The sequence below is a fragment of the Lutra lutra genome, chromosome 14, assembly GCF_902655055.1.
Source record: "Lutra lutra chromosome 14, mLutLut1.2, whole genome shotgun sequence".
Lineage (NCBI taxonomy): Eukaryota > Metazoa > Chordata > Mammalia > Carnivora > Mustelidae > Lutra > Lutra lutra.
This window is the reverse complement of record NC_062291.1, coordinates 55,318,741-55,330,050: the sequence shown is the minus strand read 5'-3', so window position 1 is coordinate 55,330,050 and position 11,310 is coordinate 55,318,741. Positions and strand designations below refer to the sequence as shown.

The 11,310-nt window shown below is 40.6% G+C and overlaps 1 protein-coding gene across 1 annotated transcript; it reads left to right on the top strand.

Moving 5' to 3' along the window:
- Window positions 1-4,323: 4,323 nt before the first annotated feature.
- Window positions 4,324-5,023, top strand: LOC125084568 (ATP synthase F(0) complex subunit C3, mitochondrial-like). Its single transcript, XM_047702055.1, has one exon. It carries the CDS (start codon window positions 4,448-4,450, stop codon window positions 4,871-4,873), a length of 426 nt encoding a protein of 141 aa, XP_047558011.1. The 5' UTR covers window positions 4,324-4,447; the 3' UTR covers window positions 4,874-5,023.
- Window positions 5,024-11,310: the final 6,287 nt, after the last annotated feature.

The following is an 11,310-nucleotide window of genomic DNA, read 5'->3' as shown; positions in this document are numbered from 1 at the left end:
GAAGAAGAAAGAGAGAGGGGAGCAGAAGGTATATTGGAGAGAATTATTAGAGAGAATTTCCCCAATATGGCAAAGGGAACAAGCATCAAAATCCAGGAGGTTCAGAGAACCCCCCTCAAAATCAATAAGAATAGGTCCACACCCCATCACCTAATAGTAAAATTTACAAGTCTTAGTGACAAAGAGAAAATCCTGAAAGCAGCCCGGGAAAAGAAGTCGGTAACATACAATGGTAAAAATATTAGATTGGCAGCAGACTTATCCACAGAGACCTGGCAGGCCAGAAAGAGCTGGCATGATATATTCAGAGCACTAAATGAGAAAAACATGCAGCCAAGAATACTATATCCACCTAGGCTATCACTGAAAATAGAAGGAGAGATTAAAAGCTTCCAGGACAAACAAAAACTGAAAGAATTTGCAAACACCAAACCAGCTCTACAGGAAATATTGAAAGGGGTCCTCTAAGCAAAGAGAGACCCTAAAAGTAGTAGATCAGAAAGGAACAGAGACAATATGCAATTAACAGTCACCTTACAAGCAATACAATGGCACTAAATTCATATCTCTCAATAGTTACCCTGAATGTTAATGGGCTAAATGCCCCAATCAAAAGACACAGGGTATCAGAATGGATAAAAAAACTAAACCCATCCATATGTTGCCTACAAGAAACTCATTTTAAACCCGAAGACACGGGCGCCTGGGTGGCTCAGTGGGTTAAGCCACTGCCTTCGGCTCAGGTCATGATCTCAGGGTCCTGGGATCGAGTCCCGCATCGGGCTCTCTGCTCAGCAGGGAGCCTGCTTCCTCCCTTCTCTCTCTGCTTGCCTCTCTGTCTACTTGTGATCTCTCTCTGTCAAATAAATAAATAAAATCTTAAAAAAAAAAAAAAAACCCGAAGACACCTCCAGATTTAAAGTGAGGGGGTGGAAAAGAATTTACCAGGCTAATGGACATCAGAAGAAAGCAGGAGTGGCAATCCTTCTATCAGATCAATTAGATTTTAAGCCAAAGACTATAATAAGAGATGAGGAAGGACACTCTATCATACTCAAAGGATCTGTCCAACAAGAAGATCTAACAATTTTAAATATCTATGCCCCTAACGTGGGAGCAGCCAACTATATAAACCAATTAATAACAAAATCAAAGAAACACATCAACAATCATACAATAATAGTAGGGGACTTTAACACTCCCCTCACTGAAATGGACAGATCATCCAAGCAAAAGATCAACAAGGAAATCAAGGCCTTAAATGACACACTGGACCAGATGGACATCACAGATATATTCAGAACATTTCATCCCAAAGCAACAGAATACACATTCTTCTCTGCTGCACATGGAACATTCTCCAGAATAGATCACATCCTCAGTCCTAAATCAGGTCTCAACCGGTATCAAAAGATTGGGATCATTCCCTGCATACTTTCAGACCACAATGCTCTGAAGCTAGAACTCAATCACAAGACGAAATTTGGAAAGAACCCAAATACATGGAGACTAAACAGCATCCTTCTAAGGAATGAATGGGTCAACCAGGAAATTAAAGAAGAATTGAAAAAATTCATGGAAACAAATGATAATGAAAACACAACGGTTAAAAATCTGTGGGACACAACAAAGGCAGTCCTGAGAGGAAAATATATAGCGGTACAAGCCTTTCTCAAGAAACAAGAAAGGTCTCAGGTACACAACCTAACCCTACACCTAAAGGAGCTGGAGAAAGAACAAGAAAGAAACCCTAAACCCAGCAGGAGAAGAGAAATCATAAAGATCAGAGCAGAAATCAATGAAATAGAAACCAAAAAAACAATAGAACAAATCAACGAAACTAGGAGCTGGTTCTTTGAAAGAATTAATAAGATTGATAAACCCCTGGCCAGACTTATCAAAAAGAAAAGAGAAAGAACCCAAATAAATAAAATCGTGAATGAATGAGGAGAGATCACAACAAACACCAAAGAAATACAGACAATTATAAGAACATACCATGAGCAACTCTATGCCAACAAATTTGACATTCTGGAAGAAATGGATGCATTCCTAGAGACATATAAACTACCACAACTGAACCAGGAAGAAATAGAAAGCCTGAACAGACCCATAACCAGTAAGGAGATTGAAACAGTCATCAAAAATCTCCAAACAAACAAAAGCCCAGGGCCAGATGGCTTCCCGGGGGAATTCTACCAAACATTTAAAGAAGAACTAATTCCTATTCTCCTGAAACTGTTCCAAAAAATAGAAATGGAAGGAAAACTTCCAAACTCATTTTATGAGGCTAGCATCACCTTGATCCCAAAACCAGACAAGGATCCCATCAAAAAAGAGAAGTACAGACCAATATCCTTGATGAACACAGATGCAAAAATTCTCACCAAAATACTAGCCAATAGGATTCAACAGTACATTAAAAGGATTATTCACCACGACCAAGTGGGATTTATTCCAGGGCTGCAAGGTTAGTTCAACATCCGCAAATCAATCAATGTGATAAAACACATTAATAAAAGAAAGAACAAGAACGATATGATACTCTCCATAGATGCTGAAAAAGCATTTGACAAAGTACAGCATCCCTTCCTGATCAAAAGTCTTCAAAGTGTAGGAATAGATGACACATACCTCAATATTATCAAAGCCATCTATGAAAAACCCACCGCAAATATCATTCTCAATGGAGAAAAACTGAGGGCTTTTCCTCTAAGATCAGGAACATGGCAGGGATGTCCGTTATCACCACTGCTACTCAACATAGGACTAGAAGTCCTAGCCTCAGCAATCAGACAACAAAAGGAAATTAAAGGCATCCAAATTGGCAAAGAAGAAGTCAAACTATCACTCTTCGCAGATGATATGATACTATATGTGGAAAACCCAAAAGACTCCACTCCAAAACTGCTAGAACTTGTACAGGAATTCAGTAAAGTGTCAGGATATAAAATCAATGCACAGAAATCAGTTGCATTTCTCTACACCAACAACAAGACAGAAGAAAGAGAAATTAAGGAGTCAATCCTATTTACAATTGCACCCAAAACTATAAGATACCTAGGAATAAGCCTAACCAAAGAGGCTAAGAATCTATATTCAGAAAACTATAAAGTACTCATGAAAGAAATTGAGGAAGACACAAAGAAATGGAAAAATGTTCCATGCTCCTGGACTGGAAGAATAAATATTGTGAAAATGTCTAGGCTACCTAAAGCAATCTACACATTTAATGCAATTCCTATCAAAGTACCATCCATTTTTTTCAAAGAAATGGAACAAATAATCCCAAAATTTATATGGAACCAGAAAAGACCTCGAATAGCCAAAGGAATATTGAAAAAGAAAGCCAAAGTTGGTGGCATCACAATTCCGGACTTCAAGCTCTATTACAAAGCTGTCATCATTAAGACAGCATGGTACTGGCACAAAAACAGACACATAGATCAATGGAACAGAATAGAGAGCCCAGAAATAGACCCTCAACTCTATGGTCAACTAATCTCCGACAAAGCTGGAAAGAATGTCCAATGGAAAAAAGACAGCCTCTTCAATAAATGGTGTTGGGAAAATTGGGCAGCCACATGCAGAAAAATGAAATTGGATCATTTCCCTACACCACACATGAAAATAGACTCAAAATGGATGAAGGACCTCAATGTGAGAAAGGAATCCATCCAAATCCTTGAGGAGAACACAGGCAGCAACCTCTTCGACCTCAGCCGCAGCAACATCTTCCTAGGAACATCGCCAAAGGCAAGGGAAGCAAGGGCAAAAATGAACTATTGGGATTTTATCAAGATCAAAAGCTTTTGCACAGCAAAGGAAACAGTTAACAAAACCAAAAGACAACTGACAGAATGGGAGAAGATATTTGCAAATGACATATCAGATAAAGGGCTAGTGTCCAAAATCTATAAAGAACTTAGCAAACTCAACACCCAAAGAACAAATAATCCAATCAAGAAATGGGCAGAGGACATGAACAGACATTTCTGCAAAGAAGGCATCCAGATGGCCAACAGACACATGAAAAAGTGCTCCATATCACTCGGCATCAGGGAAATACAAATCAAAACCACAATGAGATACCACCTCACACCAGTCAGAATGGCTAAAATTAACAAGTCAGGAAATGACAGATGCTGGCGAGGATGCGGAGAAAGGGGAACCCTCCTACACTGTTGGTGGGAATGCAAGCTGGTGCAACCACTCTGGAAAACAGCATGGAGATTCCTCAAAATGTTGAAAATAGAACTACCCTATGACCCAGCAATTACACTGCTGGGTATTTACCCTAAAGATACAAACGTAGTGATCCGGCCAGTCCTTCGACCTCTGCCGCCGTAGTTGCCGCCGCCGCCTCCCGGGAAGAAGGGAAGCGGGAGAGGAGCCCACGTCGGCCGTCATCCAGGTCCTCCAGCCGCGCAGCCCCGAAGTGTGTAAGATGTTCGCCTGCGCCAAGCTTGCCTGCACCCCCTCTCTGATCCGAGCTGGATCCAGAGTTGCATACAGACCAATTTCTGCATCAGTGTTATCTCGACCAGAGGCTAGGACTGGAGAGGGCTCTACGGTATTTAATGGGGCCCAGAATGGTGTGTCTCAACTAATCCAGAGGGAGTTTCAGACCAGTGCAATAAGCAGAGACAATGATACCGCTGCCAAGTTTATTGGTGCAGGTGCTGCAACAGTGGGAGTGGCTGGTTCTGGTGCTGGTATTGGAACAGTCTTTGGCAGCCTTATCATTGGTTATGCCAGAAACCCTTCGCTGAAGCAGCAGCTGTTCTCATATGCTGTCCTGGGATTTGCCTTGTCTGAAGCTATGGGTCTCTTTTGTTTGATGGTTGCCTTCTTGATTTTGTTTGCCATGTAACAGAAATTACTGCTTGAAATGTTGGCATTCATATTAATTACGGATATAATTCTGTGTATCTTACTGTGACTCCGAAAACTTTAGTATTGGTGTCATGGAAATGTACGTTATTTCCAAGGTCATTTCATTAAAGATGAAAACTTTAAAAAACAAACAAACAAAAAAAAACAAACAAAAAAAAAAACGTAGTGATCCGAAGGGGCATGTGCACTCGAATGTTTATAGCAGCAATGTCTATAATAGCCAAACTATGGAAAGAACCTAGATGTCCATCAACAGACGAATGGATAAAGAAGATGTGGTATATATACACAATGGGATACTATGCAGCCATCAAAAGAAATGAAATCTTGCCTTTTGCGACGACGTGGATGGAACTAGAGGGTATCATGCTTAGCGAAATAAGTCAATCGGAGAAAGACAACTATCATGTGATCTCCCTGATATGAGGGAGAGGAGATGCAACATGGGGGGTTAAGGGGGTAGGAGAAGAGTAAATGAAACAAGATGGGATTGGGAGGGAGACAAACCATAAGTGACTCTTAATCTCACAAAACAAACTGAGGGTTGATGGGGGGAGGGGGGTTGGAGGGAGGGTGGGCTTATGGACATGGGGGAGGGTATGCGCTATGGTGAGTGCTGTGAAGTGTATAAACCTGGCGATTCACAGACCTGTACCCCTGGGGATAAAAATATATTATATGTTCATATAAAATAAAATAAAAATTCCATCAAAATATTTATTGAGGGCTCACTACACTTTACACATTATTTCACTTAATTCTCATAACCACCGCTAGGAAGTACTTATGATAATCTCCTTTTAACAGATGGGGAAGTTGAAAGCACTCCTCTCAGGTCCCCTCCTTCAGGAGCTTTGTACAGTTGCTCAATAAACTTTACTCTCACTCAATAAGCTTTGCTTTGCTGCCCAACACAGTTCATCTTGTCTACCTACCTCTTCATTCTTTGAAGCGGTGTGACCAAGAATCACTGGCACTAAAGGAATAGAAATCCTGTTGATAAGGGAAAAAACTGTACTCTTAAGATGGACGACCAAACCAGCAAGGGAATTCCATCCAGTCCCTGTCTTAAAGCCCTCCTGGGTTCTTCTTCCTTACCCCGTTTCCCACGTGTGCCAAAAGTACCAAGTATGCGGAAGTAGAAGGGTATAAATTCCCCTCTCTGCTTGTGCTCGGTGCTCATACCTTTGGAGATCACTCTCTTCTGAGCCCGCCAGTGTAAAATAAACCTCTGATCCTCCAGTCTCTGAGGGCCGCTTGGTTCTTCCATTAGGATCCAGTCCAGGTTCCGTAACACTGTAACAGTTATACTTTTATTCAGCTATTTCTACCAAAGCTTCCTGCAACTGTGTTTCATCTTCAGTGAGACTCATGGAAAGAACTCTTGAGTACAGGCTTCTGATAACCTTAAGATCCTAATACTGAACTAGGACACAGTTGGAAACACTGGTCATAATACCAAAGCTTTGGCTGCAATGTTATATTTGAGAGAGACATGCATAGACTCAGATATAATCAGAATGTTTTAAGGAAATATGGTTGAATTTATGGAGTGAATAAAGGCCCTTGGAAATTTCAGTCTGTTACCCTGCTTATAGTTTCTAGTTGTCTTGTTACGGAACCTGGACTGGCTCCTGGTGGAAGAACCAAGTGGTACTCAGAGACTTTGGGGGATCGGGGGTTGATTTAACACAGGTGGGCTCAGAGGAGGTTGTTCTCCAAAGGTCTGAGCCTTGAGCACAAACAGGGAGGGGAATTTATACCCTTCTACTTCCCCATACTTGGTACTTCTGGTGCACGTGGGAAGCAGGGTAGGAAAGAAGAACCCAGAAGGGCCTTAAGACAGGGACTGGCATTCCCTTGCTGGTTTGGTCAGCCATCTTAAGAGTACAGTTTTCCAGGACACCTGGGTGGCTCAGTTGGTTAAGCATCTGCCTTCGGCTCAGGTCATGATCCCAGCGTCCTGGGATCGAGTCCCACATCGGGCTCCTTGCTTGGCAGCGAGCCTGCTTCTCCCTCTGCCTCTGCCTGCCACTCTGTCTGCCTGTGCTCACTCTCGCTTCTCTCTCTATGACAAATAAATAAATAAAATCTTTAAAAAAAAAAAAGAGTACAGTTTTCCCCTATCAGTCTTAGGAGAAATGTCTCTCATTTAATACCTGATTACTTGAACCATTGGCCTAAATTTGAGAACACACCTGTATCACTGCCTCCTGAAATGAATTTAACTGAGTTAATCTATTGCCAGGACTAAGAAACTGGTTCAAGAAGAGGAAACTATGTATCAACTCAACTTTCCATGTGGGAAGTTCCAAAGGAGGCAACTGTAGGGCCAAGGGCTGGCAGCTCCAAGGTGGGCCACCTAGAATGAAGACTATCTTGAGTTAAAAGCAATCAAAACCCAGCCAATTCAGGAAAAGCTCTTTACTCACCCTCAACTGCTTAAATTTACATGGAAGGAAAGGAGAGCCTGTACTAGGAAGAAAGTTATTAACAGAGATTCCTCTTTATTTAAAAAAAACTTATTTGCATAACAGAGCAACCTCTGTTTACCAAACACTCTCACCTTTCTGCTAATGGTCTTCCTCCCCTTGCTATCCCTAGACCCCTACCCCTCTTCTTAGCTCAGGATGTCATACAAGCCTTATGTTGCCTGTCTTTGAAATTTCATGTCTGTGTGGATCCATTGTAGGTAAATTTGATTTTCTCCTATTACTTGATCTCATGTAAATTTAATCCTTAGTTTGGCTAGAAGAATCTTGAATAGAGGAAAACTTCTTCCTCCCCAACAATGCTGTGAAACATAGTTTTAAGCAGCAAATACCAAATTACCAAATTTCAAACCAGAATAGTAAACACACTCTTTTAAAAAAGAGTGTAAAATCTACCACCAAAGGCATGGAAAAATTTAGTTCTCATTTTTTTTTTACTATTTACTTCCAAATCTATTTTTTTTAAAGAAAAGGAATACAGAATACAGATAATGTAAAACCCTAAATTATTTGACTGTTTAGTTTTCTAAGACAATGGTCTCTAAAGTCTGCTGTGTGTCCTTCAGGACTACACAAGACAACCCACAGGGATATCAGGAGAAACTATCACACATCTATTTCTATTTTTACTTCATGCTTAAAAACGTCTGTGTACTACATAATGTACATTATATGTTACTATAGCAATACACTTATATATATGGAAGAAATGTTTGGAGAGTATTTTAAAGTCGGTTCACTCTGATTCAGTACATTTTGGTCATAATTTGAAAATGCTGTGGGACAAACTTTTTTTTTCAAAAGGAATAAACTGAAACATACAACTAGATATATAATGTTAAATTATTGCATTTGAACTGGAAACCTTTGCTATAGTCACCTCATATACCAAAAATCACCAGGGATACCTGGCTAGCTCAGTTGGTGGAGCATGGGACTCTTGATTTCAGGGTCATAAGCTCAAGCCCCACATTTGGTGTGGAGCCTACTTTAAAAAAAAAAATCACTATAGAGTTCTATAAAAATGTTAAATTACTGTGTTTCTTAATTTTTGCAAATTGTGAAGATACTTATAGAGAATTTTAAAATGAAATGAAAATAAAATGAAGGAAATTAAAAAAAATAACACATGGGGAAATTGAGGCTCATAAGTATGAAAGACAAAATGTACTGGACCATTAAGGAGATAGTTTTATTCAGGCTATTGCACTAGGGAGAATGTTCATTGACTAGGACTATTTTAGTGAAAGGGAAGGGGACTTGGGGTTTTATACAAGCAGGTAAACACAAGGGAATGAATCTAGGGGAGTTCTGGGAAGGGTAGTGACAGGTTTTATCTTGGAATCTGGGAGGTCAGGGTCTTCTTTTGGGGGGATTAGCTGTTCCTGGAATACCAAAAAAAAAAGGGTGAAGGGATTTTGAAGAACAAAAAGGTGGGGTACTTCTTAACTGTCAATGTGTTCTTCGGGTCCAAGTAAAATTCAGTATTGTCAAAAGGTTGAAACACATGTTCAAAGTCAATTAGCCAGTAAGTGGACCAGCTTGATTCAGATCCAGTCAGACTGGTACAATTTGTTCTGGATTTGTGGTCAGAACATCAGTTTTTGTAAAAAGAGAGATTGAGTGCTCTTCAGCCAGGAAAAGCCAGGCCATAAAAGACTCCAGCATGGTTCAGACCCAGTTATCCCACAAGCATGCATGGAATTAGAGTGGGTTCTAATTAAATAGCTCTAGGACCAGCCTTTGCAGAATCCAACAAACTAAGATCCAGGCTAAGAATCCTGGTTCCTGGTTGTTCTTGCCTATAGGGAGCCTGGGAACAGTCAAAGATACCAAGGTAGAAGCTGTCTCAGCAATCCTTCCACTTTTATACCCCCTGGGCTTGCACAGACAGGTGCGCACATATGCAGGTAGTCAGAAAGAGACCTTTTCCACTTTCAATGGACTCTCCAGGTGATCCTAGCGGCTAACTTGGCAGAGCAACTAGCTGCTTCACGTTAATTAGCCATCATTCTCATGGACTCATTAAGCAAGTTCAAGGACCTTTATTGCTTTGTTGACTGAAGGGTAAAATCAGAATGAGTTTTTAACACTTGTGCAGTTTAATAATTAAAAGGCAGAGAGGTAGTTCTGTGCTTTCTAACTTGTGGAGCTTCATAAACTATTCCTTAGGCTGCTAATGTGAATATCCTCTTATTTATTTATTTATTTATTTAAATATTTTACTTATTTATTTGAGAGAGATTGAGATAATGAGCAGGAGGAGGGGCAGAGGGAGAAACAGACTCCTGGCAGAGCAGGGAACGCTACATGGGACTCAATCCCAGGACCTTGGAATCATGATCTGAGCCGAAGGCAGATGCTTAAGGAACTGAGCCACTGAGGTGCCTGACTATCCTCTCATTTAATATATTGAGCACCCACAATGTGTTAACCACTGACATAGGCTATTAGTGGATAAAACAGGTAAGTGTGCTTCCTCTTCTAAGGCTTATAAGCTGGTGAAGTAAAGAGATAATAGTAAATAAGTACATTATGGAGAATGAGAAAACATGATACAGCCCTTAGGAAAATAATAGAGCTCAAAGTGAAGGGAACTTGGAAGTGCTGGGAGGTAGGGTTTGCATTTTAGATAGAGTGGTCATTTGAGAAGTTGATATGTGGGTAAAGACCTAAAGGTGAGAGAATGAGCCTTGCAGATGTAAAAGGAAGACCCTTTGGATAGGGGTTGGTGCCAGTGCAAAGGCCCTGAGGTGATAGTGTGCCTGGTATGTTCAAGGAGTAGCAAAAAGGTCTGCCTGGAGCTGAAGAAGGAAGGAAGAACATGATAGAGAGGTTAGAGACATGATGGGGGCAGATGATGTAGGCCTTAGAAGCTTTTAGAAGGGCTTTTGCTTTTATTCTGAATAAAATGGGAATTAGTTATCATCATATTACTTGCACTGTTTTTGTTCTTATTTGCCTATTCTTGGGGGAAGAGGCTTAGGTCCTTTTAGAATCACAGTGGATGCAGGACACCAATCAGAAAGAAGAATGCTAAGGTCTAGGTGTTAGTCCAGGGCATCAGTCAGAGAATTTGGGGTCAGAAACAAAGACATCAGTGTGATACTGAAACTGAAGGGAAAAAAACAAAAGAGGCCAGAATTGTAGGGCTTGGCTCAACTAATTGCACCTCTGGGAAGCCTTCACTGACTTATCTCCCAGTGACAGCTGGGGACCCTTTCTTTGGGTTCCCATGGCCCCTAGGGCTTGCCCCATCATAGGATCAATCCATTGGGTTGTATTTGTCTATCTGCCTGCCTGGGAATTTCCCTCATAAACTCGGTTTTTAAGGTTAGGGATCCTGCCTTATTGATTGTTTCTTTCCATAGTGTCAAATTCAGTTCTGTTATGGTAGATACTCAGTGAATGATTCATCAATGAATGCTCATTGTCAATTTTTGAATGCTCACTATGTGCTAGGTAGCACCTATGCATTTTATATGCATTAACCCATTTCATTCTCCCAGTAATAGAAATAAAGGCTATTCCTATCTCATTCTACCGATAAGTCAGTTGAGGTTCAGAGAAGTTAAGTAATTGTCCAAAGTTACTCAGTAAGTGAAGAAGCCACGATTTCAACCTAGGCAATGGGAGTTCAGAGCTGTGCTATAAAGAATTATAAGATGGATGTGTGGATGGGTGGATGGATGGATGGATGGATGGATGGATGGATAGGACACGTCAGAACTATGATGCAAAGTTTGAATCCCAGAACTTAGCGAGGATGGAAGAGATACTAATATTAATAATACAATAGTGAACAGAAGCTCAGGAAGCTGTAATTATCTGTCTACTGTTGAAAGGAAAAAAGAGGAGGAACATGGAATGTAGAAAGGGCAAAAAAGGTAATAATCCACCTGGATTGCTACCAGATACACTA